Source organism: Bombina bombina, chromosome 3 (genome assembly GCF_027579735.1).
Source record: "Bombina bombina isolate aBomBom1 chromosome 3, aBomBom1.pri, whole genome shotgun sequence".
Classification (NCBI taxonomy): Eukaryota; Metazoa; Chordata; class Amphibia; order Anura; family Bombinatoridae; genus Bombina; species Bombina bombina.
The window spans coordinates 1,027,063,587-1,027,082,147 of record NC_069501.1 but is presented as its reverse complement, the minus strand read 5'-3'; the positions used below and the strand labels follow the sequence as shown (position 1 = coordinate 1,027,082,147).

Here is an 18,561-nt window from a genome sequence, read left to right as displayed (position 1 = left end):
GGGGTATCTCCTGTCTTTGGAGTTTATATTTCCCCCCCCCCCCCGGTCTCTTCCTGCCCCCTCTTCTACCCCTAAAAATCCTTGTGTATTACTTGTTCCATTTTTAGGGGTTTCTAATTCAATATCAGACCCATCAGTCCCAGAGTCATAAGACCCTTTTACTGTTTAATAGCTGTATACTCTATTATTTTTGTAGTCATCACTGTCTCTTGAAAATTTCCGACCCTTCCTTAGTTTGATATCCGTTTGTAGTCTGGCAATCTGTTCTTTTATTTCTTCATTGAGTTTCCCAAAATTGGGATTACTTTTGAAGTTATTGACTATTTTTAAAGATTCTTCTACCTGAACTATAGTTTTGCCAAGTCTTGGTTTATTATGTGTTACCATCTTGTTCATAAGTGATATAGAACATTCAGAAAGACTGGAATTCCAGTCTTCCATGAATTCCTCTTCACCTTCATCTTCCCTAAGGTTTGTTCCTGGATCGAGTCTTAATCTTAGACCTCTAGGAATTATTTCAGTTTTTTTATAGTTTTTTAAGCTTGATGTTTCTGCTCTAAGTTTAAACTGTTTCACAAGTAACTTTTTATAGTCTTTAAATGCTCCATATGTGTTAATAGGAGTGTTATTTTTATCCTGACGCTCTACCAGATTGGACATAGACAGGCTGGCAGTTAATTCTGCTTCCCAATTTTCTTCTGACAAAGTAGAGGCCATCCTGCAGAAAGGATGGAATATGGTCACGAACTGGATAGTCCGTACCCCAAGGTACTGATATTGTAGATCAAATTTCTAGCTATGGATCAACCACTAAAGGAAACCCTGAGTGTTGGGCAACTAGGCCTAAATAAACAGGGTCATGTAGAATTTTAACAAGCATAAAACAAAGTGGGAAGCAAATTCTATATGAGAGCTGTACTGAGCACAGAAGGGGTAAATAAGTATAAGTAGTACTATTAGAAATGCCCCTAGCTATAGCCAAATAGATGCTTATGGTGCAGACCGTTAGAATAATTTATCAAGAACATTCATAGAGTAGAAAGAAGCAGAGAAAATACTTTGCTTTAAAAAGACAGGGAATTCAGCACTCTTTTCTAGAGAGATAAACAACTGTATATTAAACAAAGTATCAGTTTATTGATACAGAAAATTTGCTACTAGGACACATTTCATCCTCTGTGGAATAGACAAGGAAGAAAATTTTGTAGAGCGAGGCTATGTTTTTTTCCCCACAACCTAAAAAACAAAACTGGCTTACTCAAAATAGACGTGTAGGGAATTACCCATGTGGAAAATGTGTGGCATGCAAATATATGACAAAAACAAAATCCTTTACTGCAAATAGTGGTAAGATTTATAAACTCAAACATTTTACAAACTGCAATTCAGAGGAGGTTGTGTACCTGCTCTCCTGTTCATGTCCCCGTTATTACGTGGGAAAAACCAAAAGAATGATCAAAGATTGCATAACTGAACATCGTGAAGACATAAAAAATGTCAATCAAAAAAGTAATGTGACTAAACATTTTGAAGAATTTCATACTCAAAATCCTGACTCTCTCCAGTTCATTGGCATTGACAGAGGCATTGTCAATGGCAGAGGAGGTGACAACGATAAGACACTCCTCAGAAAAGAGTGCAGGTGGATATAAACCTTGGGTACTCAGTATCCCAATGGTATGAATGACAAACTTGACATGGCCTGCTTTCTGTGAAAAAACGATTTTCTTTCTGACTATGAATAATATTAATCTTCTACCAGTTTATACATCCCTATCCATATCATAATCCTTAGATAATAGGATAAAGGAAAATAGAGAAAAACATAATTTATGCTTACCTGATAAATTCCTTTCTTCTGTAGTGTGATCAGTCCACGGGTCATCATTACTTCTGGGATATTACTCCTCCCCAACAGGAAGTGCAAGAGGATTCACCCAGCAGAGCTGCATATAGCTCCTCCCCTCTACGTCACTCCCAGTCATTCGACCAAGGACCAACGAGAAAGGAAAAGCCAAGGGTGAAGTGGTGACTGGAGTATAAATTAAAAAATATTTACCTGCCTTAAAAACAGGGCGGGCCGTGGACTGATCACACTACAGAAGAAAGGAATTTATCAGGTAAGCATAAATTATGTTTTCTTCTGTTAAGTGTGATCAGTCCACGGGTCATCATTACTTCTGGGATACCAATACCAAAGCAAAAGTACACGGATGACGGGAGGGATAGGCAGGTTCTTTATACAGAAGGAACCACTGCCTGAAGAACCTTTCTCCCAAAAATAGCCTCCGATGAAGCAAAAGTGTCAAATTTGTAAAATTTGGAAAAAGTATGAAGCGAAGACCAAGTTGCAGCCTTGCAAATCTGTTCAACAGAGGCCTCATTCTTGAAGGCCCAAGTGGAAGCCACAGCTCTAGTAGAATGAGCTGTAATTCTTTCAGGAGGCTGCTGTCCAGCAGTCTCATAAGCTAAACGAATTATGCTACGAAGCCAAAAAGAAAGAGAGGTAGCGGAAGCTTTTTGACCTCTCCTCTGCCCAGAGTAAATGACAAACAGAGAAGACGTTTGTCGAAATTCCTTAGTTGCCTGTAAGTAAAATTTTAGAGCACGGACTACATCCAGGTTGTGCAGTAGACGTTCCTTCTTTGAAGAAGGATTTGGGCATAAAGAAGGAACAACAATCTCTTGATTGATATTCCTGTTAGTAACTACCTTAGGTAAGAACCCAGGTTTAGTACGCAGGACTACCTTATCCGAATGAAAAATCAAATAAGGAGAATCACAATGTAAGGCTGATAATTCAGAGACTCTTCGAGCCGAGGAAATAGCCATTAAAAATAGAACTTTCCAAGATAAAAACTTTATATCAATGGAATGAAGGGGTTCAAACGGAACGCCCTGTAAAACATTAAGAACAAGGTTTAAACTCCATGGTGGAGCAACAGTTTTAAACACAGGCTTAATCCTGGCCAAAGCCTGACAAAAAGCCTGGACGTCAGGAACTTCTGACAGACTTTTGTGTAACAGAATGGACAGAGCTGAGATCTGTCCCTTTAATGAACTAGCAGATAAACCCTTTTCTAAACCTTCTTGTAGAAAAGACAATATCCTAGGAATCCTAACCTTACTCCAAGAGTAACCTTTGGATTCACACCAATATAGGTATTTACGCCATATCTTATGGTAAATCTTTCTGGTAACAGGTTTCCTAGCCTGTATTAAGGTATCAATAACTGACTCAGAAAACCCACGTCTTGATAAAATCAAGCGTTCAATTTCCAAGCAGTCAGCTTCAGAGAAGTTAGATTTTGATGTTTGAAGGGACCCTGTATCAGAAGGTCCTGTTTCAGAGGTAGAGACCAAGGTGGACAGGATGACATGTCCACCAGGTCTGCATACCAAGTCCTGCGTGGCCACGCAGGTGCTATTAGAATCACTGATGCTCTCTCTTGTTTGATTCTGGCAATCAATCGAGGAAGCAACGGGAAGGGTGGAAACACGTAAGCCATCCTGAAGTCCCAAGGTGCTGTCAGAGCATCTATCAGGACTGTTCCTGGATCCCTGGATCTGGACCCGTAACGAGGAAGCTTGGCGTTCTGTCGAGACGCCATGAGATCTATCTCTGGTTTGCCCCAACGTCGAAGTATTTGGGCAAAGACCTCCGGATGAAGTTCCCACTCCCCCGGATGAAAAGTCTGACGACTTAAGAAATCCGCCTCCCAGTTCTCCACTCCCGGGATGTGGATTGCTGACAGGTGGCAAGAGTGAGACTCTGCCCAGCGAATTATCTTTGATACTTCCATCATAGCTAGGGAGCTTCTTGTCCCTCCCTGAAGGTTGATGTAAGCTACAGTCGTGATGTTGTCCGACTGAAACCTGATGAACCCCCGAGTTGTCAACTGGGGCCAAGCCAGGAGGGCATTGAGAACTGCTCTCAATTCCAGAATGTTTATTGGCAGGAGACTCTCCTCCTGACTCCATTGTCCCTGAGCCTTCAGAGAATTCCAGACGGCACCCCAACCTAGAAGGCTGGCGTCTGTTGTTACAATTGTCCAGTCTGGTCTGCTGAATGGCATCCCCCTGGACAGATGTGGCCGAGAAAGCCACCATAGAAGAGAATTTCTGGTCTCTTGATCCAGATTCAGAGAAGGGGATAAGTCTGAGTAATCCCCATTCCACTGACTTAGCATGCACAGTTGCAGTGGTCTGAGGTGTAAGCGTGCAAAGGGTACTATGTCCATTGCCGCTACTATTAAGCCGATTACCTCCATGCATTGAGCCACTGACGGGTGTTGAATGGAATGAAGGGTGCGGCAAGCACTTTGAAGTCTTGTTAGCCTGTCCTCTGTCAGGTAAATCTTCATTTCTACAGAATCTATAAGAGTCCCCAGGAAGGGAACTCTTGTGAGTGGAACGAGTGAACTTTTCTTTTCGTTCACCTTCCATCCATGTGACCTTAGAAATGCCAGCACTAACTCTGTATGAGACTTGGCAGTTTGAAAGCTTGAAGCTTGTATCAGAATGTCGTCTAGGTATGGAGCTACCGAGATTCCCCGCGGTCTTAGTACCGCCAGAAGAGCACCCAGAACCTTTGTGAAGATTCTTGGAGCTGTAGCCAATCCGAATGGAAGAGCCACAAACTGGTAATGCCTGTCTAGGAAGGCAAACCTTAGGTACCGATAATGATCTTTGTGAATCGGTATGTGAAGGTAAGCATCTTTTAAATCTACAGTGGTCATGTACTGACCCTCTTGGATCATAGGTAAAATTGTCCGAATAGTCTCCATCTTGAACGATGGAACTCTTAGGAATTTGTTTAGGATCTTTAAGTCCAGGATTGGTCTGAAAGTTCCCTCTTTTTTGGGAACCACAAACAGATTTGAGTAAAACCCCTGTCCCTGTTCCGATTGTGGAACTGGATGGATTACTCCCATTAACAAGAGCTCTTGTACGCAGCGTAGAAACGCCTCTTTCTTTGTCTGGATTGTTGACAATCTTGACAGATGAAATCTCTCTCTTGGAGGAGAGTATTTGAAGTCCAGAAGGTATCCCTGAGATATTATCTCTAGCGCCCAGGGATCCTGAACATCTCTTGCCCAAGCCTGGGCGAAGAGAGAAAGTCTGCCCCCCACTAGATCCGATCCCGGATCGGGGGCCCTCAATTCATGCTGTTTTAGGGGCAGCAGCAGGTTTCCTAGTCTGCTTGCCCTTGTTCCAGGACTGGTTAGGTTTCCAGCCTTGTCTGTAGCGAGCAACAGCTCCTTCCTGTTTTGGTGCAGAGGAAGTTGATGCTGCTCCTGCTTTGAAATTACGAAAGGAACGAAAATTAGACTGTCTAGTCTTGGCTTTGGCTTTGTCCTGAGGCAGGGCATGGCCTTTACCTCCTGTAATGTCAGCGATAATCTCTTTCAACCCGGGCCCGAATAAGGTCTGCCCTTTGAAAGGTATATTAAGCAATTTAGACTTAGAAGTAACATCAGCTGACCAGGATTTTAGCCACAGCGCCCTGCGTGCCTGAATGGCGAATCCTGAATTCTTCGCCGTAAGTTTAGTAAGATGTACTACGGCCTCCGAAATGAATGAATTAGCTAGTTTAAGGACTCTAAGCCTGTTCGTAATGTCGTCCAGAATAGCTGAACCAATGTTCTCTTCCAGAGACTCAATCCAGAATGCCGCTGCAGCCGTGATCGGCGCAATGCATGCAAGGGGTTGCAATATAAAACCTTGTTGAACAAACATTTTCTTAAGGTAACCCTCTAATTTTTTATCCATTGGATCTGAAAAAGCACAGCTATCCTCCACCGGGATAGTGGTACGCTTAGCTAAGGTAGAAACTGCTCCCTCCACCTTAGGGACCGTTTGCCATAAGTCCCTTGTGGTGGCGTCTATTGGAAACATTTTTCTAAATATCGGAGGGGGTGAGAACGGCACACTGGGTCTATCCCACTCCTTAGTAACAATTTCAGTAAGTCTCTTAGGTATAGGAAAAACCTCAGTACTCGTCGGTACCGCAAAATATTTATCCAACCTACACATTTTCTCTGGTATTGCAACTGTGTTACAATCATTCAGAGCCGCTAACACCTCCCCTAGTAATACACGGAGGTTTTCCAGTTTAAATTTAAAATTTGAAATATCTGAATCCAGTCTGTTTGGATCAGAACCGTCACCCACAGAATGAAGCTCTCCGTCCTCATGTTCTGCCACCTGTGACGCAGTGTCTGACATGGCCCTAATATTATCAGCGCACTCTGTTCTCACCCCAGAGTGATCACGCTTACCTCTTAGCTCTGGTAATTTAGCCAAAACCTCAGTCATAACAGTAGCCATATCCTGTAATGTGATTTGTAATGGCCGCCCAGATGTACTCGGCGCTACAATATCACGCACCTCCCTCTGAGCGGGAGATGTAGGTACTGACACGTGAGGCGAGTTAGTCGGCATAACTCTCCCCTCGTTGTTTGGTGAAATTTGTTCAATTTGTACAGATTGACTTTTATTTAAAGTAGCATCAATACAGTTAGTACATAAATTTCTATTGGGCTCCACTTTGGCATTGCAACAAATGACACAGGTATCATCCTCTGAATCAGACATGTTTAACACACTAGCAAATAAACTTGTAACTTGGAAATACAATTCAATTAGAATAATATTAAAACGTACTGTGCCTTTAAGAAGCACAGAAGATCTATGACAGTTGAAAATTAATAAATTGAAACAGTTATAGCCTCAATCCTTGTAAATAACACAACTTTAGCAAAGGTTTAATCCCATTAGCAAAGATAACAAATTCTGAAAGCAGGAAACAAATTACAGAATAAACGTTTTTTATCTCAGTCAAACTATAATTCTCACAGCTCTGCTGAGAGAAATTACCTCCCTCAAAATAAGTTTTGAAGACCCCTGAGCTCTGTAGAGATGAACCGGATCATGCAGGGAATACAATGAGTTGCTGACTGAAATATTTGATGTGTAGTAAAAGCGCCAAAAAACGGCCCCTCCCCCTCACACACAGCAGTGAGGGAGAACAGAAACTGTCAGAAAACAGATTAAGCAACTGCCAAGTGGAAAAATAGTGCCCAAACATTTATTCACTCAGTACCTCAGTAAATGAAAACGATTTTACATTCCAGCAAAAACGTTAAACATAATCTCTAGTTATTAAACAGCTTTATGTATTTCTTACAGTGTAATTCTAGTGAAGTACCATTCCCCAGAATACTGAAGTGTAAAGTATACATACATGACATTATATCGGTATGGCAGGATTTTCTCATCAATTCCATTGTCAGAAAATAAAAACTGCTACATACCTCTATGCAGATTCATCTGCCCGCTGTCCCCTGATCTGAAGTTTACCTCTCCTCAGATGGCCGAGAAACAGCAATATGATCTTAACTACTCCGGCTAAAATCATAACAAAAACTCTGGTAGATTCTTCTTCAAACTCTGCCAGAGAGATAATAACACACTCCGGTGCTATTTTAAAATAACAAACTTTTGATTGAAGATATAAAACTAAGTATAATCACCATAGTCCTCTCACACATCCTATCTAGTCGTTGGGTGCAAGAGAATGACTGGGAGTGACGTAGAGGGGAGGAGCTATATGCAGCTCTGCTGGGTGAATCCTCTTGCACTTCCTGTTGGGGAGGAGTAATATCCCAGAAGTAATGATGACCCGTGGACTGATCACACTTAACAGAAGAAATATATACACATTCTACTCCCCCCTTTTTTTAGGTTTTCTTTGGGATGTATACTTCATGCTGTGTGCGTTGAGCATATGTGAGTACTCTGATGCGCAGACCAACATGTATATTCCATATCGTTTTTAACTTGTAATTTAAGATTTGTAATTAACTATGCATATATGATTTAACAATAGTTCCTCTACTATGGTAAAGAAGACACTTTTTTGAACTGAGTAACAGCTACTATTTTTCACCTGTCAAGAGGCAGATATACCTGTCCTGTATAAAAGAGCTTGTTTCTTACCTGAATTATACGCCCTGATGAAGCCCCGCCTTTCTGACAAGTCGATGGGGTGAAACGCGAGTCGGCATCAGCTGACTGGAACACGGGACGCATCGTACCTCCCACAATCCTGCTTGAATGTTGAGCGTTTTTTGCTGCTGGTAACGGAATCTGGAAAAGCTTCAAGGTCGGAAGCTCATACGGATGAATAAGGAGAGGCAAGGCGATTCACGGCCGCTCCTGCCGCAACAGCAATATCTGGAACTTTCAAGGTGCAGTATCATGCGATATTCTTGCTGACAGGAAGACAGCTTACAAATTCAGCTGACACCTTACAGCCTCAGTAATTGCTTATGAGATGCAGCTCCATGCATTGTTCTTAAAGCAAAACAGGAGAACTGTTCATGATTTCCTCCATACTTTAATCGGCACTTTTGTTGCAAAGAACTTTTATTGGATGCCGCAAGGAGAATGTATATACACATGAATAGTGTCTTTTGATGTTATAACTGCTAGCTTACTGAATATGTATCAATATTAGGCTGCATTTTATTCAATACAGAGTGACTTATCCCCACAACTTAGATCCCAATACTTTACCTGCCCAGACTATACCCTATCCATACTTATATAGGGGTCTGTGAGCAGCAGGGTGTAGTTGGGTGGATTACTATGTCACTCTATATACTAATGTCGTCCCTTCATGTTTGACTATATACATAGCATGTTAAACGTCTAATATTTATTATCACTGCATCATTTCAAGCTCAACGTATAGAGTGTAGTTTTGGAAACCTAGATCCCATGGTTCACCTGCCCAGGTTATATCCTCCACTTACCACTGTGGGGGTCCTGTGTGCAGTTGGGTGTGGTTTTCCTAATTATACATCTACATTAAACCTATATTGTGGTAATACACTTTATGGTACTTTGCATACCTGACCGGTCAGGTTTCATTTTTGTTATCTATGATAATATTTTGTTATCTTGCATGATGGTTTCTGCTATGTTGGCCTGCGCTTCAACCTACTACTGTCTTGTCTATTCCACAGAGGATGAAATGTGTCCTAGTAGCGAATTTTCTGTATCAATAAACTGATACTTTGTTTAATATAGAGTTGTGTATCTCTCTAGAAAAGAGTGCTGAATTCCCTGTCTTTTTGAAGCAAAGTATTTTCTCTGCTTCTTTCTACTCTATGAATGTTCTTGATATATATATATAAATATGTTCATGTATTTTGTATAGGTAGTGCTAAAAAGGATTCAGCCACATGAAGAAGCTTTGGTTACAATATTTAACCAACTTGTAGTACCCAGTATGTGTGTTATTTGTTGTGTATACTTGCACAAAAGATTAAACACCCTACGCTACCAAATGCGCTCCACTTCTAATCTAGCCCATAATGATCAGGACGTGCACACTCCTGTCTGTGCCTACCTGAATATCCTGTCATGGAAAAGTAAGAAGTAAATTTGAAAACAGAAGTAAATGTTTTTTTCCAAATAATTGTACGCTATCTGAGCTGAATGTTTCATTGTGATTGCTAAGTCTCTTAAAATAACCTTATATCCTTTTATATAAAAAAGCATGATAATCTACTAGTTTTACCTTTTAATTTGCAGGATAATTCAACCCAGCATTGCAACCACCTTCTGCAATCGTCTATACTAAGATGAGAAGAATTCAGTCCTCTGATGTAACATGCCTGACAAATGAAGAAAAAAACATTTACTTACATGATAAAACCTGAGAAAAGTCTTTTTTTTTATGTTGGACTTACAGAGATACCCAAAATATGCCCAGAAATGGTAGTCCTCAATACACTGCCCATGTAATATGCCCAGAAATGGTAGTCCTCAATACACTGCCCATGTAATATGCCCAAAATATGCCCAGAAATGGTAGTCCTCAATACACTGCCCATGTAATATGCCCAAAATATGCCCAGAAATGGTAGTCCTCAATACACTGCCCATGTAATACACCCAAAATATGCCCTGAATGGTACGCCTCAATACACTGCCCATGTAATACGCCCAAAATATGCCCTGAATGGTACTACTCAATATGCTGCCCATGTAATACGCCCAAAATATGCCCTGAATGGTACTCCTCAATACATTGCCCGTGTAATACACCCAAAATATGCCCTGACCCTGAATGGTACTCCTCAATACACTGCCCATGTAATACGCCCAAAGTATGCCCTGAATGGTACTACTCAATATGCTGCCCATGTAATACACCTAAAATATGCCCTGAAGCTACACTGCCCATGTAATATACACAAATCATGCCCTGAATGGTACTCTTCAATATACTGCGCAAGTTATATACCAAAATCATGCTCTGAATGATACTACTCAATATACTCAAATCATGCCCTGCATGGTGGTACTCAATATGCTGCTCATGTTATATACCCACATCATGCCCTGAATGGTACTGCTCAATATTCTGCCTATGTAAATGAGACTAACTGCAGCACCTGAGCAGGATGCTACTGGTGATCGCTTCCTCAACAGCATGCGATTGATCTTCCAGACTGGTTTATCGGCCATGTTCTGATCAAAAATTTTAATGGCTGCATTGAGACTTAAGCTTTATTTTTTAGCCCTTTGTGAATTAGAAAATGTAATTTAGAATGTCCCTTTAACTTTGCTATCTTATGCAACGAATACAACAAATCACCTTGGATGAGCACTATCAAATCTATGTGTCCTCAAAAGAGCCTGTTAATAAAGTTGGACCTAGGAGAGTGGTGACAACAGAGTCTCTAATATTATGTAGTCACTGTCATAGCAACAAACAGCTGTGTATTGCTATATCATGCTCTCTTTCAAATGATAGTGACAGGCAACAAATTATCCTTATGTGCGATTTTACTTTCTGTCCACCAGGAGGAAGCAAAACACCATATGTTTCAGAGTGTGTAATAATGTACCTGTACTTTAATTATTATGGGGGTATTCTATTCACGTTGAAACGATAATTTACCTAAAAAAAACAGTAACCTTAGTAAAGATTTCTAAAGGGATAAAAAAATGAAGTTTTTCAACAAATACAAATGTACACACATTAGAGACTGCTGTGTTTTTGCACAAATAAGCCGTCTCTTAAACCCATTTACTTAACTCAAATAAAAGATGTCCGTTTAGTGCAATTTGTACTTTACTTACCCTTTTCACCTCCTCCTCAGAGAGCTCATTGACACCCAGCTTCAGCAGGGCAATGTCCAAGTTGTGCAGCTCACAGATATGGCTACCAAGCCGACGCTGGAGAAGGAAAGCTGGAAGGTGCGGTGTGAGGAACATAATTTGACTAAAGAATTTCTGTGGGGACAATCACAATGCGTTATCTGACTTCACTAATATACAGAGGATATAACTACAATAACGGTTATATAACACTATTAAAGATGTGCCTAAGTTACACAATAGACTCTGCGTTATATTATTAAAGGGACACTAAACCCAAATTTTTTATTTCATGATTCAGATAGAGCAGGCAATTTTAAGCAACTTCTAATTTACTCCTATTATCAATTGTTCTTCGTTCTCTTGCCATCTTTACTTAAAAAGCAGGAATGTAAAGCTTATGAGCGTGCATGCTCTATCTGAATCATTAAAGAAAAAAATGTGGTTTAGTATCCACAAAGCTGAGTAAAGTAGATAAAGAACCAAGCTGTTTTGTAAACTTACAAGATATACACAATGCTCTCGTTATTGTACACACACCCCTTTACATTTCAAGAAACATAAAAATCACAGCACAATTATATAGACCTGAGAGCTTAGTGTTCACTCTATTATAAGGAACAGCTATTTACCATTTGCTGGACATCAAGTCGCTTGAGTCCTAAAGGAGGACCTGAGAATACTGAGCTTACAGCCTGAATGTCCGCAACCTTTGGATGGGATCCACACCGCACCTAAGCAACAAGAGAGTTGGGTTCTTTTTGGCTGCTACAAAAAATGTTTCATGGCAATTACTAATAATTAATGGTAACTGTAGGTGATACACTCAGCGCCTACCCCAAAGTGACCCTAGCTTTGGGTATTGACTCCTAGTAGTCAATGGATATAATAGAAAAAGGATAAAAAATCCAAAGCGCCTATAAGGCCGGGTCTAAAGCTAGTTAAAACAGATTAACAACTATATATAAAAATAACACTTTAATATTTCAAGCATGGATCCATGTTACAATTGATAAACATAAAATAAAATAGATTAAAAAGAATTGAATTAAAACCAAAGGTTGCGCCTTATCAGACCGATCCCCCTATTATGGGATCTTAATCTTCTATCACCTTGCTACAGGTGGGGGTCGCCTTGTTAGGGGCTGGTAGAATACCTTGTATGTTCCTCGGTAACGACCACCCAGAGACTACTTTGAGAATATGATGTGCAGTGGTGATGCAGCAAAAAAATTTTTTTTCTTTTTTCTCAACCTTGCTAAAGGTAGTATTGGATATAATGAACCTAGGTGGCCGTAATGTGAAAAGAAATTTGCAAGTGTGTCCTACATATACATTAGTGTTACCTAATAATCAAAATTAGTGACACTTGTAAGTGGTGTGACATTCAGTGAATCACGTTTGAAAATGTACAATCAATACAAATCAATCAAATCAATCAAAAATAAATGAAAATAGGTTAATAGCAAAAACAAAAACAAAATACAAAAACAATAGCAAACAAAAACAGTCCTTGGAAAAAATATAATAATGTTCAATCCAACCAATCCTAACGTGAAAAAAAGAGTGAAGAAACAGTGGCCACTGTAATAAAAAAGGTTGCTGTGTTCCTGATAAATTTCTGTTAACTCCTGTGAAATAGTAGCCGCCTGAAATAATACCAGGTGATGGTGCTGTAAAAGTAAATTTTCATCAAGGGCCCGACCGACCCGAAAAACCTAAAAGTGGAAAACAAACACACAATAGTGCAGAGCGTATAAGTCCCAAAGTAATAAGAAGGAGCTAGACTGTACAGACCGAAACGCGTCGACTGGTGTGTCTAGCTCCTTCTTATTACTTTGGGACTTATACGCTCTGCACTATTGTGTGTTTGTTTTCCACTTTTAGGTTTTTCGGGTCGGTCGGGCCCTTGATGAAAATTTACTTTTACAGCACCATCACCTGGTATTATTTCAGGCGGCTACTATTTCACAGGAGTTAACAGAAATTTATCAGGAACACAGCAACCTTTTTTATTACAGTGGCCACTGTTTCTTCACTCTTTTTTTCACGTTAGGATTGGTTGGATTGAACATTATTATATTTTTTCCAAGGACTGTTTTTGTTTGCTATTGTTTTTGTTTTTGTATTTTGTTTTTGTTTTTGCTATTAACCTATTTTCATTTATTTTTGATTGATTTGATTGATTTGTATTGATTGTACATTTTCAAACGTGATTCACTGAATGTCACACCACTTACAAGTGTCACTAATTTTGATTATTAGGTAACACTAATGTATATGTAGGACACACTTGCAAATTTCTTTTCACATTACGGCCACCTAGGTTCATTATATCCAATACTACCTTTAGCAAGGTTGAGAAAAAAGAAAAAATTTTTTTTTGCTGCATCACCACTGCACATCATATTCTCAAAGTAGTCTCTGGGTGGTCGTTACCGAGGAACATACAAGGTATTCTACCAGCCCCTAACAAGGCGACCCCCACCTGTAGCAAGGTGATAGAAGATTAAGATCCCATAATAGGGGGATCGGTCTGATAAGGCGCAACCTTTGGTTTTAATTCAATTCTTTTTAATCTATTTTAATTTATGTTTATCAATTGTAACATGGATCCATGCTTGAAATATTAAAGTGTTATTTTTATATATAGTTGTTAATCTGTTTTAACTAGCTTTAGACCCGGCCTTATAGGCGCTTTGGATTTTTTATCCTTTTTCAATTACTAATAATTAAATGGACATTAAACTCAAAATGTACACCCCCCCCCCCATAGAACACTTATGTATAGTAAAACTCCCTTTATAAACTATTATATTCATTATTTTACCCACAGTTTAACTCTAATTGCACCTTGCAGGATTCTGAATATTCTACACAGTAATTGGTTGACCAAGGACCATAGGAGCTCACTAATATCTGACCCTAAATGGCAACAGCAAAGCACATAAGATAAACAATGGCAAAGACTATGTCCCTGGACTGCAAAACAATGCAATTTCTGCTGACAAATGGACAGTTTTAAATGCATTTAAAAGATTGTGTGCATGTCCTTTGCAAAACAAATTATTGTGGAGCACTGGTGGTCCAGAGTGGAAACCAGCACTGATCAAATGAGCAGCACCAGTCGCATGACTAAGATGTGCAACTGGCGCTGATGATTGAATCAGAGGCAGTTTCTGCTTAAGACCAGCAGTGCTCCACAGGTCCAAATGGCACTTCTATGTGTTTAAACCCTTTGCGGTGATAAAACACACAGTAGGGTAGTTTGATCGTCTTAAAATTATATGCACTAACAAATTAGACTTTTAAAATAAATATATGTCACATTTCTACCAGATAAATACTGTGTTCTGTGCTCCAGATCCTACTGGGAGATTTTGGATACACTCCTCAGATGACCAACAGTAAAAAAAAATGCACTCCAAGTATGAGTAGAGCAGAGCAAATCATTTGATGGATTATATGTATTGTATTTGCTATAATCACACAGAAAGCAGCAGCAGAACAAACTAGCTGGATAAGATTCAGCACCTGTGTACACAGCTGGAACATCTTTTCCCTAAGCAACTGTTCAGGTACTCTGGGAACTGCTTTTGACAAGTTGTCTAATATGTCTGCATAGACCTCTGTCCTCATGCCATGGTAAATGTCCAAAAATTCTTCCTGCTGTTTCGAGGTCCAAAAATGCCGTATTAACAGCTGCCGGGGAAAGAGATACCTTAAATAGGGAAAACCAGAAACAAGTCTGTATTTACAGTCCTATGAAACCTATAGAAGTGCAGTCAGTGCCTTGCTGTTTATCACACTATGCTATGATATTACAAACAGAAAATGACCAAAAATAGACTGTTTCTATATCACATATTGGTATCAATCCTATATAAAGAAAACATCATAAATAATCACAGTATATTTTTGATTTTGCCTGCTTTTATTGTAATTAAACTAAAAAATTACAGTATTTACAATCCCCCAAAGAGGCTGTGAAATGTAGAACCCTAACATTCATACATGCTGCACAGTGATTGGCTGATGTGTAATAACTTTTATAACTGAATTTCTATATGAAGGGTATACGCAGTCAAAATGTATGAATTTAGCAATTAATATATGTGCTACAGCCCCAATAAAGAATAATATATACATATGAAGCAGGAAGAATAAGTGTTGTACAAATATAAACACTTATTAAAGTAGGACACGGCAGCACTGAATATAAAAATATTGCTTTAATGAGAACAATGGAATATGTATATAGAGGCGCTGGTCTTGAATCCTTCTGTGTGTTGTAGTGCACGCTGAAGAAAGAAACTTGACTTGTGATTCGCAGGAGTTAACAACAAAATAATGTGCAGTATACTTACTCCGAAAATTTCAGAGTTCAGCTTCTTCATAAGGATCTATATCCTGATTTTCCCATATTGTGCTTTAGTATCTGCAGACAATGGAAATTACACTGCAGGTGATTTTATCTCTTAAAATGATATAAAGTGCATTATACTCACTCCGAATAATTCGGAATCCGGCTCTTCAAAAGTGGTTGGTAACTTTGAAATACTTCCAAAAAAGGCAGCAGAAAATACTTGTTGTAACAAACAAATATTTATTAAAACATTTTAAAAAAGCTCTTCTTTTGGCTCTACTCGTTTTAACGACTAAATCGTCTTTTTCAAGAGCAGTAAAAACAATTGGAAGTGGAGATACAATCACTTGCAGTGTAATTTCCATTGTCTGCAGATACTAAAGCACAATATGGGAAAATCAGGATATAGATCCTTATGAAGAAGCTGAACTCTGAAATTTTCGGAGTAAGTATACTGCACATTATTTTGTTGTTAACTCCTGCGAATCACAAGTCAAGTTTCTTTCTTCAGTGTGCACTACAACACACAGAAGGATTCAAGACCAGCGCCTCTATATACATATTCCATATTCTACTCACAGTCCTGTTGGGAGAGACTGTTAGAAGGCTGCGGTCACCTAAGAGGGGAGTATTGTGCTCTATTCTACATTTTGTTGTTAACATCGAACATATCTGTATAGTATTTGAATTTAATGAGAACAACCAACCTAAAATCCACGGTACCGAATTACCTTCCCAGACAGATCAAACACACGGAAATGCACATTCAATTAACCCCACATGCTAGCATGTCCCGGATATAGCAACAGCCAGTGAGATCACAGTCCGGGCAATAAAATGTAAAACACGCTCTGGTGACTATCAGCAAGCAGCTTGTGTATCTAATGGGCCAGCTCAGCTATATGACAGATACAAGAACAAATGTCCATATTCCCTGTTAGTGGGTGATGAGAAATCTCCTTCCTCTTCGCTTCCTACAACCACACTGCAAGACTTGGGAGCAGCTCCGCTTACCTTTCACCGTGACTTTTCTGATCCAGTGCCCGATGGGCCTCTGCTTTACTCACGGCTCATGTATGATGGTTACTGCGGTGCTTCACTTGTGAATCCACAATGCAAGACTCCAAGCCGCACAACTAACTCACTCGTGATTACAGGTTCCGGTGCCGGATAGGGCCTCCTTTCACTCACAGACTTACGTAGTAGCTGGTGTGGGACTTCACTTGCCTCGTTTGTGGGTAGGGAGCTCACAAAATCTGTGTGAAGAACTGCTGGGCAGCAATCATAACTTACTGAAATTAAACTTCTACTATTACGCGTTTCTCCCCTCCCCCTCAAAGGCTGGAATAGAGGCTTTGTCAGATGTGTGTAATTACATTTGCTAATGCACCTTAAATACCTGTTGCGGTAACGTTTCGTTATACGCCCCTTATTTGTTAAAGGGCTATACTGCTGCTTTTGGTCTGTTCATAACATATTAATACATTTTCTATTTACATATATTGAGTGACAAGTACCTATTATACAAATGTATCCAATGGCATGTTAAAAATAGATACAACAGAATTGTTACATATTGACAGTGAATACATAAATCCATTCCTTTTTACATCTTTACAGGCAATTAGATTTAAATGAAATTGTAGGCATATTAATATCTCTCATTGTTTAAACTCTTATATTGTTAAGGCCATTCTTATAACATAGACAAGATATTACAAAAAAACAAGAGTATCTAATTTTTTCATTTAGTCCGTTGAGTGCTAAAGTGTTTAACCTTTGCATCCACTTGGATTCATGTTGCAGCAATATTTTATCAATATTACCCCCTCTTCTTTTGGGTTTGATATGTTCAATACCTAGAGCTTTTAAAAGAGAGAAGTCTATGATCTATGGTATTTCTGAAAATGTCTAGCTACAGGGTTATCTTGATTATTTTCTTTATCATCCCTCTGTTCCCTAATCCTGTTCTTAAATTCACGTGTCGGTTTCCCAAAATAAAAGCTGGGGCACGGGCAGTGTAAAAGATGAATAACATTCATAGTGTAACACGTGATCCTTTCATTGATTAAATATTTGAAACCTTCAGTATTAGTTCCAAATTATGTGGACTTTTCTACGAAGCCACAGTATACACAATGGCCACATGAATGGCATCCTTTTTGTGGTTGCAATTTTGTTAACCAATTGGTATGAGGTACTTTCCTGAATTCACTATGGACTAATTTATCCCTAATGCTCTCCTTGCAGGAGAGGGTAATCAGATACATGTTCTCTCAAGGTGTTATCATTAGTTAGTATATGCCGATGCTTTTGCAGGATACCATGTAGCTTATCCCAATGTGAATTATAACTAGTTATAAGTCTTGTATATGTCTGGTCTTTTTGTGAGTCCCCCTTTGCATATAGCAATTGATTTCTGGGTGTGCGTCTAGCCCTGATCTAGGCTTTTTTAATCTGATTCTTGGAGTACCCTCTCTGAATAAATCGTTGGGTACTCCAAGAATCAGATTAAAAAAGCCTGGGTCAGGACTAGACGCACACCCAGAAATCAACTGCTATATGCAAAGAGGGACTCACAAAAAGACCAGACCTATACAAGACTTTTATAATTCACGTTGGGGTAAGCTACATGGTATCCTGCAAAAGCATTGGCATATACTAACTAATGATAACACCTTGAGAGAACATATATCTGATTACCCTCTCCTTCTGCAAGGAGAACCCCTAGTATTAGGGATAAATTAGTCCATAGTGAATTCAGGAAAGAACCTCATACCAATTGGTTAACACAATCGCAACCACAAAAAGGATGCCATCCATGTGGCCATTGTGTATACTGTGGCTTTGTAAAAAAGTCTACAAGATTTGGAACTAATACTGAAGGTTTCAAATATTTCATCAATGAAAGGATCACATGTAACACTATGAATGTTATTTATCTTTTACACTGCCCGTGCCCCAGCTTTTATGTTGGGAAAACGACACGTGAATTTAAGAACAGAATTAGGGAACAG

At 39.3% G+C, this 18,561-nt stretch overlaps 1 protein-coding gene across 1 annotated transcript in view; it reads right to left on the bottom strand.

Annotated features, from left to right (window-relative positions):
* Nucleotides 1-18,561, bottom strand: part of LETMD1 (LETM1 domain containing 1) — an 83,621-nt gene that overhangs the window by 36,557 nt on the left and 28,503 nt on the right. Inside the window, exons 5-8 of the mRNA XM_053708219.1 lie at nt 14,713-14,899; nt 11,811-11,912; nt 11,161-11,313; nt 9,590-9,686 (exon numbers count right to left, since the gene is read on the bottom strand). Of these exons, the coding sequence (XP_053564194.1) occupies nt 9,590-9,686; nt 11,161-11,313; nt 11,811-11,912; nt 14,713-14,899 (539 nt within the window). The remainder of the gene's footprint in view (nt 1-9,589; nt 9,687-11,160; nt 11,314-11,810; nt 11,913-14,712; nt 14,900-18,561) is intronic.